At 35.3% G+C, this 22668-nt stretch overlaps 1 protein-coding gene across 1 annotated transcript in view; it reads left to right on the forward strand.

The window, feature by feature from the left end:
• The window catches only part of LOC144446082 (arylsulfatase B-like), a 53294-nt gene that overhangs the window by 24100 nt on the left and 6526 nt on the right, over window positions 1-22668 (forward strand). The window contains exons 8-10 of the mRNA XM_078135776.1: window positions 35-98; window positions 21140-21237; window positions 22149-22291. Of these exons, the coding sequence (XP_077991902.1) occupies window positions 35-98; window positions 21140-21237; window positions 22149-22291 (305 nt within the window). The remainder of the gene's footprint in view (window positions 1-34; window positions 99-21139; window positions 21238-22148; window positions 22292-22668) is intronic.

The raw sequence follows: 22668 nt of genomic DNA on the forward strand, positions 1-22668 counted from the left end.
TTTTTGTTTTACTTTTACCATGTCTTCATACTAGGTCCCTCGGAAATACATCAATATGTATAATGCCGTCAAAAATAAAAATCGGAAAATCAAACTAGGTAAGATCACTTAAATCTTTTATTTATCACTGTTAATACCGGAAAAAATGTTGTTTTAATAAATATACTGTAACATAATGGCTTTGTATTTTCGTCGCCACCTGTATATAAATCGAAATTTAATGATCGCTTTGATAATGACCCCAAGACACTGATGAACATGCACATGACGTAATTGATTAAGCGAATTTTCATATTCAAATAATAACCTATTCTTAAGCACATTCTAATGAGATTGTTCATTGAAAGTTCTCAACTCGGACATATATTTTGTGTATATGAACGTAACCGGATTCTTTTCCAAATACCATACAAACAAGTATTTGCTTGGATCACATAAAGTAATTCATTTGATACCAGACGTATTTCTGTTGGTGTCACTTTGGATACAATGTCTCCGATGATACCTTGACCTTTCACATTGAACTTCATCTTGAAAGTCAAACAGGCATAAAGTGTTGCAAAACTTGATCTTTCTAATGAGGCTTTTCTGTCTGACCTTGACTTCTATTTTCAAGGTCGAATGTCAAAAAATCTCCACAGTGCATATTTACACCCCTAAACCGATTTCAACCAAACCTGATGCAAATGTCACAAACACTGGCCATGGCCTTGGTGATAATAACCCTAGGCCTGTCTTCAAGGTGAAATAGCCAAAAATCATCATAATGCATATGTACACCTCTGAGATGAAGGGGTTGATTTCAACCTAACCTAGTACGACTGTCGAAAACAATAGTTCACCTTTGCACATTAGTTTGATTTGTGACCTTCATAACAATGACCGATTGAATGGTGGACACATTTGCCATAATCAGAATATGAAGTAGTAAGTAGAAATGTTGGGATATGTCTTTGACGAAAACTTATTTGAATGACATGGCATATTATTTGTATCAATTACTAATTTAGTATCATTGCAGTGACATAATTTATGATATGCAAATGTAGATATGGACACTGCAATGAACTAGTTTATCATTTGTAGTTGTAGGTATTGTCACTGTATTAATATTTTATGATTTGTAATTGTAGGTATGGTCACCGCAATGATATAGTTTATGGTTTGTAATCGTAGGTATAGTCACTGCAATGACATAGTTTATGGTTTGTAAGTGTAGGTATGGTCACTGCAATGACATTTTTATGGTTTGTAAACGTATGCATGGTCACTGTAATGACATAGTTTATGGTTTGTAATCGTAGGTATGGTCACTGCAATGACATAGTTTATGGTTTGTAAGTGTAGGTATGGTCACTGCAATGACATAGTTTATGGTTTGTAATCGTAGGTATAGTCACTGCAATGACATAGTTTATGGTTTGTAAGTGTAGGTATGGTCACTGTAATGACATAGTTTATGGTTTGTAATCGTAGGTATGGTCACTGCAATGACATAGTTTATGGTTTGTAAGTGTAGGTATGGTCACTGCAATGAAATAGTTTATGGTTTGTAATCGTAGGTATAGTCACTGTAATGACATAGTTTATGGTTTGTAATCGTAGGTATGGTCACTGCAATGACATAGTTTATGGTTTGTAAGTGTAGGTATGGTCACTGCAATGACATAGTTTATGATTTGTAAGTGTAGGTATGGTCACTGCAATGACATAGTTTATGGTTTGTAACTGTAGGTATGGTCACTGTAATGACATAGTTTATGGTTTGTAATCGTACGTATGGTCACTGCAATGACATAGTTTATGATTTGTAATCGTACGTATGGTCACTGCAATGACATAGTTTATGGTTTGTAATTGTACGTATGGTCACTGCAATGACATAGTTTATGGTTTGTAATTATAGGTATGGTCACTGTAATGACATAGTTTATGATTTGTAATCGTACGTATGGTCACTGCAATGACATAGTTTATGGTTTGTAATCGTAGGTATGGTCACTGTAATGACATAGTTTATGATTTGTAATCGTACGTATGGTCACTGCAATGACATAGTTTATGGTTTGTAATTGTAGGTATGGTCACTGCAATGACATTGTTTATGGTTTGTAAGTGTAGGTATGGTCACTGCAATGACATAGTTTATGGTTTGTAATCGTAGGTATGGTCACTGCAATGACATAGTTTATGGTTTGTAACTGTAGGTATGGTCACTGCAATGAGATAGTTTATGGTTTGTAAGTGTAGGTATGGTCACTGCAATGAGATAGTTTATGGTTTGTAATCGTAGGTATGGTCACTGCAATGACATAGTTTATGGTTTGTAACTGTAGGTATGGTCACTGCAATGACATAGTTTATGGTTTGTAATTGTAGGTATGGTCACTGCAATGGCATAGTTTATGGTTTGTAAGTGTAGGTATGGTCACTGCAGTGGAATAGTTTATGGTTTGTAAGTGTAGGTATGGTTACTGTAATGACATAGTTTATGATTTGTAACTGTAGGTATGGTCACTGCAATGACATAGTTTATGATTTGTAATCGTAGGTATGGTCACTGTAATGACATAGTTTATGATTTGTAATTGTAGGTATGGTCACTGCAATGGCATAGTTTATGGTTTGTAAGTGTAGGTACCCTTACCGAAATGAGACAGCTGTTTTTGAGCTGCAGCAGCTCTCAAAAAGACTTCTGACAGTTAGCTGCCGGAAGGCTGATTTTTGTGCATACATAATTAGATTTGAGCTGCAGAGAACAGCTCTCAACAGCTCAGGTAAATACCTGACAGACATTCAACTGCTTTATAACAGACTTATGTAAGACTATCGTCAGACATCTGAAAGACCACTAACAGACCTGACAGACTAACAACAGCCTTCTGACAGCATTGTGACAAACTGCTGAAAGACTATAAGCAGACTTCTGACAGGTATCATTGGCACACTGCAAAAGGGGAATTCCTTACTAAAAATCCACTAGTTTAAAAAGTGTTCTATACTAATTCAAAACAAGTCTGATCAGTTTTGAGTGTTTCATTCATGTTTTAAACTTGTCAGAAGTCCTTAGTCAACTCATTTGAAACTAGTTTTAAACATGTTTTAAACCATATTAATTTTGACACTTAAAACATGCTTATACACGTTGGGGAAATATATTTGACATACAAATGTATATCAGGACTGACCATATTTGATTTGAATGCTTGTTCCCACTGAAACATATTTAAAAAATGTCAGTTTCACAAACTCACAAAGTTTGTTCACTTACATGTTTTAGGGGATACACATATATGTATGTATGTACATACTACACACACGGGCACATACTTTTGCAACCAGTAAATCATGCAGAAGAAGAATTAAATGAAAACAAGAAGCAACTTTATTGCTTTTTTCCAAAATAACTAAAAGGCTTGAGACATGTCTGTAGTGAAATGACAGTACCGACATACCTGAGTTTAACAATAGTACCTGTATTCATCCATTGATTAGAAGACAAAAAATATATGTCCCTTAATGATGGGGTTCTTCAAATCAAATCTAAAGAATTACCTACATCATACATGTGAAAGAGCTCTAGCAATTTGAGTTTGGCTTTCAACAGTTGCTGGAGTTTCAGAGTCTGACATTATTTCACTTTCAGTCATTATATAAGCTAAAGCCATTGTGTTCATCATTAGCATCATCACTTCGGCAGTTTACATCATCACTTTGGCAGTTTACATCATCAGTTTGGCAGAATCAGGATCAGAATCAGATCAATCAATATCCATTGGTTCCTGAAAGTCACTGCAAAGACAGAACCAAGAGCAGTCAATTAACAAAAGAAATGTTTGTTATGAATGTGAAGGGAGAGGTACACAGTTCATTTTATCTTTTGTTTCTAATAAACAGTTACATGCTACAAACAAAGAATCTATTGTTTGTCCCTATAGAAATGCCAACTGTCTTGTGTCTTTTTACTATTTGCTCCTCTTGGGCAATTATATTGCTCTGTTTTGTTTTTATACACTAACAGATTAAAAAAGTTACTAGTACCTTTGAAAGTAGGCCTGTTCCTTCATCCTTTTTAAAGTTGCCATACAACTTTGCTAGGCGTTTGGCTTGCTTCTCTTCAGCAATTTCTCTATCTTTGTCAGTCTTTGCTTTATTGCTTTGCTGTGCTGCATGTGTTCCATTTTTTGTCCTGCTGGAGTTTGCTTTCTTTGTCCACCTTCTGTTTTTTGTACTTTTATGTTGACACTGCTTTTTCTAAAGTCATCTTGAGTTTCTACTCTAAGATGCAACAAATAAAAACATGCATGTAAGTAACACTAATTTTGGCAAAACAAAAATTATCAACTGGTAAATAGAATCTACAAAATGTATATTCTTGTAGTGTGTTAACAGTGGTACACCCTAGGTGAATACATTTTATCAGACTTCCCAAAAGTACATCAGAGGCTGAGCAGCCATAATTAAGGAACAGATTTATAAAAACTTTATAAAAAATAATGAACTCGCAGTCTTCCCACATTGTCTCACTTAACACTTAACATTTCTACTTAGAATAAGACAAGGATAATTAATATTGCTTGTCTGATGGCCACAATGCCTCAACAAGAGTTCCATATTCTTACTCTCTCCTTACAACTAAATAGGTGTTGTGTTCTATAATTTGCACTATAACGTAATGAATACACAAATACATCAATATGAAGCATTTTAAACATGACAATCTTTGATTAAAATGAAAGTCCATACCCTTATTAAATAAATACATACATACATGTACGTATACACACACACACACACACACACACACACACACACATACATACATACATACGGACAGACCTCAATGACATACATCAAGTTGGTGAAAAGTGTTCTGCATGTACATGACAGAGCACTGTGTAAATGTGGCTGTGACCATGGGGTGTACTAGTACTACTACTAAATGATTTATGACACACTGGTTTCTACAAAACACTCCAACATTGTTCCATTCCATATCTTAATTGAATAAATTAATTTGCCACTGTTTTCTAACAAGACTCAGTGCGGTACATAGGAACTCTTTCGACGAGAAACTAATATTTTTTACACGATAAATCATGGGGGGGGGGTGTAATCTAATTCCAGTTTACACACGGCACCAGGCAAGCAGTGCATTCTTTCCTACTTTCAATCGACAAAGTGGACACTCCAACTTGAATATTACATGTATATCAGATGTACTTTAAAAACAACTTTCGGAAGTTTCAAACAGTTGTAGAAGTCTATGTATGCAACCGTGGACCGAGGTCTAGGTCTATGTCTGAAAAGGCTCCGATCGTACGGCCACAAGTACTATAATATAAATAAGATATAACGTCTACACATAGACGACCTGGATTCTATCGTTTAAAAAAAATACCAGAGCCTATAATGTGCTCTGAAAGCGTCAGTTAAATTAACATACCTTCATCACCAAAATGAGTAGGTCTTGATGTATACCTCTTCTCATGATCAGTTGTCGAAAACGATTTTCTTTGCCTTTGTGAATCATGGCCGCCATCTTCCGTTTCACATTTGAAGTACTGGGGAGATTGCGCGCGTTGATTTGATTGGCTGATACGTCATAGCCTCGTTCACAATAATTTCAAAACTTCAATGCGTTGTAAACTTTACAACAGTCGTTGATTCAATTTTGAAAAAATATATTTTTGTTTATTATTTTGTTTCTTTCATATTATCCATGTTTGCGCTGTTATTAGCCATAAACAAAATGTTTGTTCCTAGCAGTTTTTCCACGAGCTTTGAAAGAGCCTGTGACGCCATATTGTGGATATAACCTTAGCCAGCGATCGACGATCGAGGGGTTTGTTTACACCGTACGTTCACGTTACGTGTCGACTCAAAACAGAGCAGTATACTTGTAATCTCCAAAAGTTGAAGCAAAATGGCAATCTATGAGAGATGGAAGCGAAAAGTGGCCATTCCAGTTCTGAGGACAACTTTGCGATCATTGGCCCACAAACGATGGACTCCCATCACTTCCGGGTGATGTCCCTCGACATCAACAACACACGAACACGTACACAGACAATACCGATACCGTTTCAAGCGAGTTTGGTAGACTAATGACATGATCGACAGGAAGGAGATGGCGAGCATCATATTTATTCATGTTATAACATAACGGAGGAAATGAAGACAACTGTGAGTTATTTGACAATGAAGAGGGGAGTCAAAATCCCTTGTTGACATCCGACTGTCGAGATTTATCAGACGGCGTTGATGATGGGTATGACAACCCTGAATATGACTGACTATAGTGAAACTGAAAACTCAGATATTGGCGAGGCCGATCATATGCGGCCCAAAATGAACCACTCTTTTCAATGCCTATACGCTACACGACCGGCCCAAGTCAAGAAATATACTGCAGGGGACATTTCCTGTAGTACCCTTGAAAATGGGCCGTGTTTCTGCATATGTAACCAGTAATTGCTAGTCCCAAGTTGAAGCATAGTAAACAAATTCCACACTAATATACGTGCATGGCTATCACAAACCCAGAATACTAAATCTGGCAAATGATTTTAAAATGGATGTTTGTAATTGTAGGTATGGTCGCTGCAATGACATAGTTTATGGTTTGTAATTGTAGGTATGGTTACTGTAATGACATAGTTTATGGTTTGTAATCGTATGTATGGTCACTGTAATGACATAGTTTATGATTTGTAATTGTAGGTATGGTCACTGCAATGACATAGTTTATGGTTTGTAACTGTAGGTATGGTCACTGTAATGACATAGTTTATGGTTTGTAATTACAGGTATGGTTACTGCAATCACATAGTTTATGGTTTGTAATTATAGGTAAGGTCACTGTAATAAAATAGTTTATCATTTGTAATTGTAGGTATGGTCACTGCAATGGAATAGTTTATGAACTGTAAGTGTAGGTATGGTCACTGTAATAAAATAGTTTATCATTTGTAATTGTAGGTATGGTCACTGCAGTGGAATAGTTTATGATTTTTAAGTGTAGGTATGGTCACTGCAATGACATAGTTTATGGTTTGTAAGTGTAGGTATGGTCACTGCAATGACATAGTTTATGGTTTGTAAGTGTAGGTATGGTCACTGCAATGACATAGTTTATGGTTTGTAATTGTAGGTATGGTCACTGCAATGACATAGTTTATGGTTTGTAATCGTAGGTATGGTCACTGCAATGACATAGTTTATGGTTTGTAAGTGTAGGTATGGTCACTGCAATGACATAGTTTATAATTTGTAAGTGTAGGTATGGTCACTGCAATGGAATAGTTTATGAACTGTAAGAGTAGGTATGGTCACTGCAATAAAATAGCTTATCATTTGTAATTGTAGGTATGGTCACTGCCATGACATAGTTTATGGTTTGTAATTGTAGGTATGGTCACTGCCATGACATAGTTTATGGTTTGTAATTGTAGGTATGGTCACTGCAATGACATAGTTTATGGTTTGTAATCGTAGGTATGCTTAACGCAATGACATAGTTTATGGTTTGTAAGTGTAGGTATGGTCACTGTAATAAAATAGTTTATCATTTGTAATCCTACGTATGCTCACTGCCATGAAATAGTTTACGGTTTGTAATTGTAGGTATGGTCACTGCAATGACATAGTTTATGGTTTGTAAGTGTAGGTATGGTCACTGCAATGGAATAGTTTATGAACTGTAAGTGTAGGTATGGTCACTGTAATAAAATAGTTTATCATTTGTAATTGTAGGTATGGTCACTGCAATGGAATAGTTTATGAACTGTAAGTGTAGGTATGGTCACTGTAATAACATAGTTTATCATTTGTAATTGTAGGTATGGTCACTGCAGTGGAATAGTTTATGAACTGTAAGTGTAGGTATGGTTACTGCAATGACATAGTTTATGGTTTGTAATTGTAGGTATGGTCACTGCCATGAAATAGTTTATGGTTTGTAACTGTAGGTATGGTCACTGCAATGACATAGTTTATCATTTGTAAGTGTAGGTATGGTCACTGCAATGACATAGTTTATCATTTGTAAGTGTACGTATGCTCACTGCCATGACATAGTTTATGATTTGTAATCGTACGTATGGTCATCACTGCCATGACATAGTTTATGATTTGTAATCGTATGCATGGTCACTGTAATGACATAGTTTATGATTTGTAATCGTAGGTATGGTCACTGCCATGAAATAGTTTATGGTTTGTAATCTTAGGTATGGTCACTGCCATGAAATAGTTTATGGTTTGTAACTGTAGGTATGGTCACTGCAATGACATAGTTTATAATTTGTAAGTGTAGGTATGGTCACTGCAATGACATAGTTTATAATTTGTAAGTGTAGGTATGGTCACTGCAATGACATAGTTTATGGTTTGTAACTGTAGGTATGGTCACTGCAATGAAATAGTTAATGGTTTGTAATCGTACGTATGGTCACTGCAATGACATAGTTTATCATTTGTAAGTGTAGGTATGGTCACTGCAATGACATAGTTTATCATTTGTAAGTGTACGTATGCTCACTGCCATGACATAGTTTATGATTTGTAATCGTACGTATGGTCATCACTGCCATGACATAGTTTATGATTTGTAATCGTATGCATGGTCACTGTAATGACATAGTTTATGATTTGTAATCGTAGGTATGGTCACTGCCATGAAATAGTTTATGGTTTGTAATCTTAGGTATGGTCACTGCCATGAAATAGTTTATGGTTTGTAACTGTAGGTATGGTCACTGCAATGACATAGTTTATAATTTGTAAGTGTAGGTATGGTCACTGCAATGACATAGTTTATAATTTGTAAGTGTAGGTATGGTCACTGCAATGACATAGTTTATGGTTTGTAACTGTAGGTATGGTCACTGCAATGAAATAGTTAATGGTTTGTAATCGTACGTATGGTCACTGCAATGACATAGTTTATAATTTGTAATTGTAGGTATGGTCACTGCAATGACATAGTTTATGGTTTGTAAGTGTAGGTATGCTCACTGCAATGACATGTTTATGGTTTGTAATTGTAGGTATGGTGACTGCAATGACATAGTTTATGGTTTGTAATTGTAGTTATGGTCACTGCAATGACATAGTTTATGGTTTGTAAGTGTAGGTATGGTCACTGCAATGACATAGTTTATGGTTTGTAACTGTAGGTATGGTCACTGCAATGAAATAGTTAATGGTTTGTAATCGTACGTATGGTCACTGCAATGACATAGTTTATGGTTTGTAATCGTAGGTATAGTCACTGCAATGACATAGTTTATGGTTTGTAAATGTAGGTATGGTCACTGCAATGACATAGTTTATAATTTGTAATTGTAGGTATGGTCACTGCAATGACATAGTTTATGGTTTGTAAGTGTAGGTATGCTCACTGCAATGACATGTTTATGGTTTGTAATTGTAGGTATGGTGACTGCAATGACATAGTTTATGGTTTGTAATTGTAGTTATGGTCACTGCAATGACATAGTTTATGGTTTGTAAGTGTAGGTATGGTCACTGCAATAAAATAGTTTACGGTTTGTAAATACAGGTATGGTCACTGAAATGACATAGTTTATGGTTTGTAAGTGTAGGTATGGTCACTGTAATGACATAGTTTATGGTTTGTAATTGTAGGTATGGTCACTGCAATGACATAGTTTATGGTTTGTAATTGTAGGTATGGTCACTGCAATGAAATAGTTTATGGTTTGTAAGTGTAGGTATGGTCACTGCAATGACATAGTTTATGATTTGTAATCGTAGGTATGGTCACTGGAATGACATAGTTTATGATTTGTAATCGTACGTATGGTCACTGCAATGACATAGTTTATGATTTGTAATCGTACGTATGGTCACTGCCATGAAATAGTTTATGGTTTGTAACTGTAGGTATGGTCACTGCAATGACATAGTGTATGGTTTGTAATCGTACGTATGGTCACTGCAATGGAATAGTTTATGGTTTGTAAGTGTAGGTATGGTCACTGCAATGACATAGTTTATGATTTGTAATCGTACATATGGTCACTGCCATGAAATAGTTTATGGTTTGTAACTGTAGGTAATGGTCACTGAAATGACATTTTTATGGTTTGTAAACGTATGCATGGTCACTGTAATGACATAGTGTATGGTTTGTAATCGTAGGTATGGTCACTGCAATGACATAGTTTATGGTTTGTAAGTGTAGGTATGGTCACTGCAATGACATAGTTTATGGTTTGTAATTGTAGGTATAGTCACTGCAATGACATAGTTTATGGTTTGTAAGTGTAGGTATGGTCACTGCAATGACATAGTTTATAATTTGTAATTGTAGGTATGGTCACTGCCATGAAATAGTTTATGGTTTGTAATCTTAGGTATGGTCACTGCCATGAAATAGTTTATGGTTTGTAACTGTAGGTATGGTCACTGCAATGACATAGTTTATAATTTGTAAGTGTAGGTATGGTCACTGCAATGACATAGTTTATAATTTGTAAGTGTAGGTATGGTCACTGCAATGACATAGTTTATGGTTTGTAACTGTAGGTATGGTCACTGCAATGAAATAGTTAATGATTTGTAATCGTACGTATGGTCACTGCAATGACATAGTTTATGGTTTGTAATCGTAGGTATAGTCACTGCAATGACATAGTTTATGGTTTGTAAGTGTAGGTATGGTCACTGCAATGACATAGTTTATAATTTGTAATTGTAGGTATGGTCACTGCAATGACATAGTTTATGGTTTGTAAGTGTAGGTATGCTCACTGCAATGACATGTTTATGGTTTCTAATTGTAGGTATGGTGACTGCAATGACATAGTTTATGGTTTGTAATTGTAGTTATGGTCACTGCAATGACATAGTTTATGGTTTGTAAGTGTAGGTATGGTCACTGCAATGACATAGTTTATGGTTTGTAACTGTAGGTATGGTCACTGCAATGAAATAGTTAATGGTTTGTAATCGTACGTATGGTCACTGCAATGACATAGTTTATGGTTTGTAATCGTAGGTATAGTCACTGCAATGACATAGTTTATGGTTTGTAAATGTAGGTATGGTCACTGCAATGACATAGTTTATAATTTCTAATTGTAGGTATGGTCACTGCAATGACATAGTTTATGGTTTGTAAGTGTAGGTATGCTCACTGCAATGACATGTTTATGGTTTGTAATTGTAGGTATGGTGACTGCAATGACATAGTTTATGGTTTGTAATTGTAGTTATGGTCACTGCAATGACATAGTTTATGGTTTGTAAGTGTAGGTATGGTCACTGCAATAAAATAGTTTACGGTTTGTAAATACAGGTATGGTCACTGAAATGACATAGTTTATGGTTTGTAAGTGTAGGTATGGTCACTGCAATGACATAGTTTATGGTTTGTAATCGTAGGTATAGTCACTGTAATGACATAGTTTATGGTTTGTAATCGTAGGTATGGTCACTGCAATGACATAGTTTATGGTTTGTAAGTGTAGGTATGGTCACTGCAATGACATAGTTTATGATTTGTAAGTGTAGGTATGGTCACTGCAATGACATAGTTTATGGTTTGTAAGTGTAGGTATGGTCACTGTAATGACATAGTTTATGGTTTGTAATCGTACGTATGGTCACTGCAATGACATAGTTTATGATTTGTAATCGTACGTATGGTCACTGCAATGACATAGTTTATGGTTTGTAATTGTACGTATGGTCACTGCAATGACATAGTTTATGGTTTGTAATTATAGGTATGGTCACTGTAATGACATAGTTTATGATTTGTAATCGTACGTATGGTCACTGCAATGACATAGTTTATGGTTTGTAATCGTAGGTATGGTCACTGTAATGACATAGTTTATGATTTGTAATCGTACGTATGGTCACTGCAATGACATAGTTTATGGTTTGTAATTGTAGGTATGGTCACTGCAATGACATTGTTTATGGTTTGTAAGTGTAGGTATGGTCACTGCAATGACATAGTTTATGGTTTGTAATCGTAGGTATGGTCACTGGAATGACATAGTTTATGGTTTGTAACTGTAGGTATGGTCACTGCAATGAGATAGTTTATGGTTTGTAAGTGTAGGTATGGTCACTGCAATGAGATAGTTTATGGTTTGTAATCGTAGGTATGGTCACTGCAATGACATAGTTTATGGTTTGTAACTGTACGTATGGTCACTGCAATGACATAGTTTATGGTTTGTAATTGTAGGTATGGTCACTGCAATGGCATAGTTTATGGTTTGTAAGTGTAGGTATGGTCACTGCAGTGGAATAGTTTATGGTTTGTAAGTGTAGGTATGGTTACTGTAATGACATAGTTTATGATTTGTAACTGTAGGTATGGTCACTGCAATGACATAGTTTATGATTTGTAATCGTAGGTATGGTCACCCTAATGACATAGTTTATGATTTGTAATTGTAGGTATGGTCACTGCAATGGCATAGTTTATGGTTTGTAAGTGTAGGTATGGTCACTGCAATGACATAGTTTATGGTTTGTAATCGTAGGTATGGTCACTGCAATGACATAGTTTATGGTTTGTAAGTGTAGATATGCTTACTGCAATGACATAGTTTATGGTTTGTAATTGTAGGTATGATCACTGTAATGACATAGTTTATGGTTTGTAAGTGTAGGTATGGTCACTGCAATGACATAGTTTATAGTTTGTAATTGTAGGTATGGTCGCTGCAATGACATAGTTTATGGTTTGTAATTGTAGGTATGGTTACTGTAATGACATAGTTTATGGTTTGTAATCGTATGTATGGTCACTGCAATGACATAGTTTATGGTTTGTAATTGTAGGTATGGTCACTGTAATGACATAGTTTATGGTTTGTAATCGTATGTATGGTCACTGTAATGACATAGTTTATGATTTGTAATTGTAGGTATGGTCACTGCAATGACATAGTTTATGGTTTGTAACTGTAGGTATGGTCACTGTAATGACATAGTTTATGGTTTGTAATTACAGGTATGGTTACTGCAATCACATAGTTTATGGTTTGTAATTATAGGTAAGGTCACTGTAATAAAATAGTTTATCATTTGTAATTGTAGGTATGGTCACTGCAATGGAATAGTTTATGAACTGTAAGTGTAGGTATGGTCACTGTAATAAAATAGTTTATCATTTGTAATTGTAGGTATGGTCACTGCAGTGGAATAGTTTATGATTTTTAAGTGTAGGTATGGTCACTGCAATGACATAGTTTATGGTTTGTAAGTGTAGGTATGGTCACTGCAATGACATAGTTTATGGTTTGTAAGTGTAGGTATGGTCACTGCAATGACATAGTTTATGGTTTGTAATTGTAGGTATGGTCACTGCAATGACATAGTTTATGGTTTGTAATCGTAGGTATGGTCACTGCAATGACATAGTTTATGGTTTGTAAGTGTAGGTATGGTCACTGCAATGACATAGTTTATAATTTGTAAGTGTAGGTATGGTCACTGCAATGGAATAGTTTATGAACTGTAAGAGTAGGTATGGTCACTGCAATAAAATAGCTTATCATTTGTAATTGTAGGTATGGTCACTGCCATGACATAGTTTATGGTTTGTAATTGTAGGTATGGTCACTGCCATGACATAGTTTATGGTTTGTAATTGTAGGTATGGTCACTGCAATGACATAGTTTATGGTTTGTAATCGTAGGTATGCTTAACGCAATGACATAGTTTATGGTTTGTAAGTGTAGGTATGGTCACTGTAATAAAATAGTTTATCATTTGTAATCCTACGTATGCTCACTGCCATGAAATAGTTTACGGTTTGTAATTGTAGGTATGGTCACTGCAATGACATAGTTTATGGTTTGTAAGTGTAGGTATGGTCACTGCAATGGAATAGTTTATGAACTGTAAGTGTAGGTATGGTCACTGTAATAAAATAGTTTATCATTTGTAATTGTAGGTATGGTCACTGCAATGGAATAGTTTATGAACTGTAAGTGTAGGTATGGTCACTGTAATAACATAGTTTATCATTTGTAATTGTAGGTATGGTCACTGCAGTGGAATAGTTTATGAACTGTAAGTGTAGGTATGGTTACTGCAATGACATAGTTTATGGTTTGTAATTGTAGGTATGGTCACTGCCATGAAATAGTTTATGGTTTGTAACTGTAGGTATGGTCACTGCAATGACATAGTTTATCATTTGTAAGTGTAGGTATGGTCACTGCAATGACATAGTTTATCATTTGTAAGTGTACGTATGCTCACTGCCATGACATAGTTTATGATTTGTAATCGTACGTATGGTCATCACTGCCATGACATAGTTTATGATTTGTAATCGTATGCATGGTCACTGTAATGACATAGTTTATGATTTGTAATCGTAGGTATGGTCACTGCCATGAAATAGTTTATGGTTTGTAATCTTAGGTATGGTCACTGCCATGAAATAGTTTATGGTTTGTAACTGTAGGTATGGTCACTGCAATGACATAGTTTATAATTTGTAAGTGTAGGTATGGTCACTGCAATGACATAGTTTATAATTTGTAAGTGTAGGTATGGTCACTGCAATGACATAGTTTATGGTTTGTAACTGTAGGTATGGTCACTGCAATGAAATAGTTAATGGTTTGTAATCGTACGTATGGTCACTGCAATGACATAGTTTATAATTTGTAATTGTAGGTATGGTCACTGCAATGACATAGTTTATGGTTTGTAAGTGTAGGTATGCTCACTGCAATGACATGTTTATGGTTTGTAATTGTAGGTATGGTGACTGCAATGACATAGTTTATGGTTTGTAATTGTAGTTATGGTCACTGCAATGACATAGTTTATGGTTTGTAAGTGTAGGTATGGTCACTGCAATGACATAGTTTATGGTTTGTAACTGTAGGTATGGTCACTGCAATGAAATAGTTAATGGTTTGTAATCGTACGTATGGTCACTGCAATGACATAGTTTATGGTTTGTAATCGTAGGTATAGTCACTGCAATGACATAGTTTATGGTTTGTAAATGTAGGTATGGTCACTGCAATGACATAGTTTATAATTTGTAATTGTAGGTATGGTCACTGCAATGACATAGTTTATGGTTTGTAAGTGTAGGTATGCTCACTGCAATGACATGTTTATGGTTTGTAATTGTAGGTATGGTGACTGCAATGACATAGTTTATGGTTTGTAATTGTAGTTATGGTCACTGCAATGACATAGTTTATGGTTTGTAAGTGTAGGTATGGTCACTGCAATAAAATAGTTTACGGTTTGTAAATACAGGTATGGTCACTGAAATGACATAGTTTATGGTTTGTAAGTGTAGGTATGGTCACTGTAATGACATAGTTTATGGTTTGTAATTGTAGGTATGGTCACTGCAATGACATAGTTTATGGTTTGTAATTGTAGGTATGGTCACTGCAATGAAATAGTTTATGGTTTGTAAGTGTAGGTATGGTCACTGCAATGACATAGTTTATGATTTGTAATCGTAGGTATGGTCACTGGAATGACATAGTTTATGATTTGTAATCGTACGTATGGTCACTGCAATGACATAGTTTATGATTTGTAATCGTACGTATGGTCACTGCCATGAAATAGTTTATGGTTTGTAACTGTAGGTATGGTCACTGAAATGACATAGTGTATGGTTTGTAATCGTACGTATGGTCACTGCAATGGAATAGTTTATGATTTGTAAGTGTAGGTATGGTCACTGCAATGACATAGTTTATGATTTGTAATCGTACATATGGTCACTGCCATGAAATAGTTTATGGTTTGTAACTGTAGGTAATGGTCACTGAAATGACATTTTTATGGTTTGTAAACGTATGCATGGTCACTGTAATGACATAGTGTATGGTTTGTAATCGTAGGTATGGTCACTGCAATGACATAGTTTATGGTTTGTAAGTGTAGGTATGGTCACTGCAATGACATAGTTTATGGTTTGTAATTGTAGGTATAGTCACTGCAATGACATAGTTTATGGTTTGTAAGTGTAGGTATGGTTACTGCAATGACATAGTTTATGACTTGTAATTGTAGGTATGGTCACTGCAATGACATAGTTTATGATTTGTAACTGAAGGTATGGTCACTGCAATGACATTTTTTATGGTTTGTATGTGTAGGTATGGTCACTGCAATGACATAGTTTATGGTTTGTAAGTGTAGGTATGGTCACTGCAATGACATAGTTTATGGTTTGTAAGTGTAGGTATGGTCACTGTAATGACATAGTTTATGGTTTGTAACTGTAGGTTTGGTCACTGCAATGAGATAGTTTATGGTTTGTAAGTGTAGGTATGGTCACTGCAATGACATAGTTTATGGTTTGTAAGTGTAGGTATGGTCACTGCAATGACATAGTTTATGATTTGTAAGTGTAGGTATGGTCACTGCAATGACATAGTTTGATTTGTAAGTGTAGGTATGGTCACTGCAATGACATAGTTTATGATTTGTAATTACAGGTATGGTCACTGCAATGACATAGTTTATGGTTTGTAATTGTAGGTATGGTCACTGCAATGACATAGTTTATGGTTTCTAACTGTAGGTATGGTCACTGCAATGACATAGTTTATGGTTTGTAAGTGTAGGTATGGTCACTGCAATGACATAGTTTATGGTTTGTAAGTGTAGGTATGGTCACTGCAATGACATAGTTTATGGTTTGTAAGTGTAGGTATGGTCACTGCAATGACATAGTTTATGGTTTGTAACTGTAGGTATGGTCACTGCCATGACATAGTTTATGGTTTGTAATCGTACGTATGGTCACTGCCATGACATAGTTTATGGTTTGTAATCGTAGGTATGGTCACTGCAATGACATAGTTTATGATTTGTAACTGAAGGTATGGTCACTGCAATGACATTTTTTATGGTTTGTAAGTGTAGGTATGGTCGCTGCAATGACATAGTTTACGGTTTGTAATTACAGGTATGGTTACTGCAATGAGATATTTTATGGTTTGTAATTGTAGGCATGGTCACTGCAATGAGATAGTTTATGGTTTGTAATTGTAGGTATGATCACTGGAATGACAAAGTTTATGGTCTGTAATTGTAGGTATGGTCACAGCAATGACATTGTTTATGGTCTGTAATTGTAGGTATGGTCACTGCAATGACATAGTTTATAATTTGTAAGTGTAGGTATGGTCACTGCAATGGAATAGTTTATGAACTGTAAGAGTAGGTATGGTCACTGCAATAAAATAGCTTATCATTTGTAATTGTAGGTATGGTCACTGCCATGACATAGTTTATGGTTTGTAATTGTAGGTATGGTCACTGCCATGACATAGTTTATGGTTTGTAATTGTAGGTATGGTCACTGCAATGACATAGTTTATGGTTTGTAATCGTAGGTATGCTTAACGCAATGACATAGTTTATGGTTTGTAAGTGTAGGTATGGTCACTGTAATAAAATAGTTTATCATTTGTAATCCTACGTATGCTCACTGCCATGAAATAGTTTACGGTTTGTAATTGTAGGTATGGTCACTGCAATGACATAGTTTATGGTTTGTAAGTGTAGGTATGGTCACTGCAATGGAATAGTTTATGAACTGTAAGTGTAGGTATGGTCACTGTAATAAAATAGTTTATCATTTGTAATTGTAGGTATGGTCACTGCAATGGAATAGTTTATGAACTGTAAGTGTAGGTATGGTCACTGTAATAACATAGTTTATCATTTGTAATTGTAGGTATGGTCACTGCAGTGGAATAGTTTATGAACTGTAAGTGTAGGTATGGTTACTGCAATGACATAGTTTATGGTTTGTAATTGTATGTATGGTCACTGCCATGAAATAGTTTATGGTTTGTAACTGTAGGTATGGTCACTGCAATGACATAGTTTATCATTTGTAAGTGTAGGTATGGTCACTGCAATGACATAGTTTATCATTTGTAAGTGTACGTATGCTCACTGCCATGACATAGTTTATGATTTGTAATCGTACGTATGGTCATCACTGCCATGACATAGTTTATGATTTGTAATCGTATGCATGGTCACTGTAATGACATAGTTTATGATTTGTAATCGTAGGTATGGTCACTGCCATGAAATAGTTTATGGTTTGTAATCTTAGGTATGGTCACTGCCATGAAATAGTTTATGGTTTGTAACTGTAGGTATGGTCACTGCAATGACATAGTTTATAATTTGTAAGTGTAGGTATGGTCACTGCAATGACATAGTTTATAATTTGTAAGTGTAGGTATGGTCACTGCAATGACATAGTTTATGGTTTGTAACTGTAGGTATGGTCACTGCAATGAAATAGTTAATGGTTTGTAATCGTACGTATGGTCACTGCAATGACATAGTTTATAATTTGTAATTGTAGGTATGGTCACTGCAATGACATAGTTTATGGTTTGTAAGTGTAGGTATGCTCACTGCAATGACATGTTTATGGTTTGTAATTGTAGGTATGGTGACTGCAATGACATAGTTTATGGTTTGTAATTGTAGTTATGGTCACTGCAATGACATAGTTTATGGTTTGTAAGTGTAGGTATGGTCACTGCAATGACATAGTTTATGGTTTGTAACTGTAGGTATGGTCACTGCAATGAAATAGTTAATGGTTTGTAATCGTACGTATGGTCACTGCAATGACATAGTTTATGGTTTGTAATCGTAGGTATAGTCACTGCAATGACATAGTTTATGGTTTGTAAATGTAGGTATGGTCACTGCAATGACATAGTTTATAATTTGTAATTGTAGGTATGGTCACTGCAATGACATAGTTTATGGTTTGTAAGTGTAGGTATGCTCACTGCAATGACATGTTTATGGTTTGTAATTGTAGGTACATAATGTATGGTGACTGCAATGACATAGTTTATGGTTTGTAATTGTAGGTATGGTCACTGCAATGACATAGTTTATGGTTTGTAAGTGTAGGTATGGTCACTGCAATAAAATAGTTTACGGTTTGTAAATACAGGTATGGTCACTGAAATGACATAGTTTATGGTTTGTAAGTGTAGGTATGGTCACTGTAATGACATAGTTTATGGTTTGTAATTGTAGGTATGGTCACTGCAATGACATAGTTTATGGTTTGTAATTGTAGGTATGGTCACTGCAATGAAATAGTTTATGGTTTGTAAGTGTAGGTATGGTCACTGCAATGACATAGTTTATGATTTGTAATCGTAGGTATGGTCACTGGAATGACATAGTTTATGATTTGTAATCGTACGTATGGTCACTGCAATGACATAGTTTATGATTTGTAATCGTACGTATGGTCACTGCCATGAAATAGTTTATGGTTTGTAACTGTAGGTATGGTCACTGAAATGACATAGTGTATGGTTTGTAATCGTACGTATGGTCACTGCAATGGAATAGTTTATGATTTGTAAGTGTAGGTATGGTCACTGCAATGACATAGTTTATGATTTGTAATCGTACATATGGTCACTGCCATGAAATAGTTTATGGTTTGTAACTGTAGGTAATGGTCACTGAAATGACATTTTTATGGTTTGTAAACGTATGCATGGTCACTGTAATGACATAGTGTATGGTTTGTAATCGTAGGTATGGTCACTGCAATGACATAGTTTATGGTTTGTAAGTGTAGGTATGGTCACTGCAATGACATAGTTTATGGTTTGTAATTGTAGGTATAGTCACTGCAATGACATAGTTTATGGTTTGTAAGTGTAGGTATGGTTACTGCAATGACATAGTTTATGACTTGTAATTGTAGGTATGGTCACTGCAATGACATAGTTTATGATTTGTAACTGAAGGTATGGTCACTGCAATGACATTTTTTATGGTTTGTATGTGTAGGTATGGTCACTGCAATGACATAGTTTATGGTTTGTAAGTGTAGGTATGGTCACTGTAATGACATAGTTTATGGTTTGTAACTGTAGGTTTGGTCACTGCAATGAGATAGTTTATGGTTTGTAAGTGTAGGTATGGTCACTGCAATGACATAGTTTATGGTTTGTAAGTGTAGGTATGGTCACTGCAATGACATAGTTTATGATTTGTAAGTGTAGGTATGGTCACTGCAATGACATAGTTTATGATTTGTAAGTGTAGGTATGGTCACTGCAATGACATAGTTTATGATTTGTAATTACAGGTATGGTCACTGCAATGACATAGTTTATGGTTTGTAATTGTAGGTATGGTCACTGCAATGACATAGTTTATGGTTTCTAACTGTAGGTATGGTCACTGCAATGACATAGTTTATGGTTTGTAAGTGTAGGTATGGTCACTGCAATGACATAGTTTATGGTTTGTAAGTGTAGGTATGGTCACTGCAATGAAATAGTTAATGGTTTGTAATCGTACGTATGGTCACTGCAATGACATAGTTTATGGTTTGTAATCGTAGGTATAGTCACTGCAATGACATAGTTTATGGTTTGTAAATGTAGGTATGGTCACTGCCATGACATAGTTTATGGTTTGTAATCGTAGGTATGGTCACTGCAATGACATAGTTTATGATTTGTAACTGAAGGTATGGTCACTGCAATGACATTTTTTATGGTTTGTAAGTGTAGGTATGGTCGCTGCAATGACATAGTTTACGGTTTGTAATTACAGGTATGGTTACTGCAATGAGATATTTTATGGTTTGTAATTGTAGGCATGGTCACTGCAATGAGATAGTTTATGGTTTGTAATTGTAGGTATGATCACTGGAATGACAAAGTTTATGGTCTGTAATTGTAGGTATGGTCACAGCAATGACATTGTTTATGGTCTGTAATTGTAGGTATGGTCACTGCAATGAGATAGTTTATGGTTTGTAATTGTAGGTATGGTCACTGCAATGACATAGTTTATGGTTTGTAATCGTAGGTATGCTTACTGCAATGACATAGTTTATGGTTTGTAATCGTAGGTATGGTTACTGCAATGACATAGTTTATGGTTTGTAATTGTAGGTATGGTCACTGCAATGACATAGTTTATGACTTGTAAGTGTAGGTATGGTCACTGTAATGACATAGTTTATGGTTTGTAATTGTAGGTATGGTCACTGCCATGACATAGTTTATGGTTTGTAATTGTAGGTATGGTCACTGCAATGACATAGTTTATCATTTGTAATTATAGGTATGGTCACTGCAATGGATGATGCTGTTAAAGACGTTGTGGCAGCTTTAAAGAAGAATGACCTCTGGGACAACACCTTGTTTATATTTTCAACTGATGTAAGTTCCAAAAACACGTGTTATAATAACAGAAGGTGCCATGGTAACAAGACTATTTGTATTCAATGATCTGTACTTTAAAACAATGCAATATACAAAAGTATGATATTCTTTACAATGCATTAACATATCGTGCAAAATTACATATCAAAATATAACATAACATAGTATAAACATAACATAAATATAACATAGCATAGCATAACAAAACATAACGTTACATTACATTACATTGCATCATTACATTACAGTATAGTGTAGTATAGTAAAGTATAGTATAGTATAGTATAGTATAGTATAGTATAGTACAGTGCAGTGCAGTGCAGTACAGTGCAGTGCAGTACTGTACAGTACTGTACAGTACAGTACAGTATAGTACAGTATAGTATAGTACACTGTACTAAAGCATTGCATGGCATTACATATTACAGCACAGTACATTGATTTGCATCACATTACACAACATTGAATTAAGGAGCACTGAAATATTGTGATACAGTGCAGTGCAGTTGTGTACAGAGAAGTACCATACATTACAGTACAGTGCAATGCTGCACAGTAGCATATACAGAACAGTTAAAATACAGTGAAATACTGTATTATGCAGTAAAAGTATAAATACAAGTACAGTGCAGTTCAACACACTACAGTATAGTACAGTGCACTACACTATAGTATACAATAATACAAAACACTAAAGTACAGTTTAGTACTTCAAGTACAATGCAATTTAGTATAATGAAATTTAATAAAACTATTGGCAGAGAGATAACACACAACAACACAACACAACACAACACAACACAACACAACACAACACAACACAACACAACACAACACAACACAACACAACACAACGCAACACAACGCAATACAATGCAATGAAGTCTACTGCATCTTTTTGCATCTAGAATGGTGGTCCAACATCCGACGAAGACGAAGGTAATAACTGGCCTCTACGTGGATCCAAACTGACACTGTGGGAAGGAGGCACACGTGCTGTTACATTCGTACATGGTAATATGCTAGAAAAGACAGGTTACATAAATAATGAGTAAGTAATTAACAATGTATATATTCATGAATACCTGTAATGGACAGTAAACCCCATTGGTCCAAACCTCTGCAAAGGGTCAACATCCGATCCCGTACATGTATGTATGAGTGTGTGGAGGGGGAGGGGGTCTTTGGCTACAACTTGGATGACTGACATTCTGTAAAAAGTGGCATTCCCACGTACCTCGGGCAATACTATGTTCATGCACACACCATTCCTTGAATTGGGCGACCAATAGCATTGTGTTATTATCCATGTTATCCTGTGTTATTATTAGCTAATAATCCCTAAGGTACATTGTATTCTCAAAGCTGTATCATGACTTACCCACAGAATTTACTAGTAATTACCAGAGTGACGTTTTGTGAGCATAG

Source organism: Glandiceps talaboti, chromosome 15 (genome assembly GCF_964340395.1).
Source record: "Glandiceps talaboti chromosome 15, keGlaTala1.1, whole genome shotgun sequence".
Lineage (NCBI taxonomy): Eukaryota > Metazoa > Hemichordata > Enteropneusta > Spengelidae > Glandiceps > Glandiceps talaboti.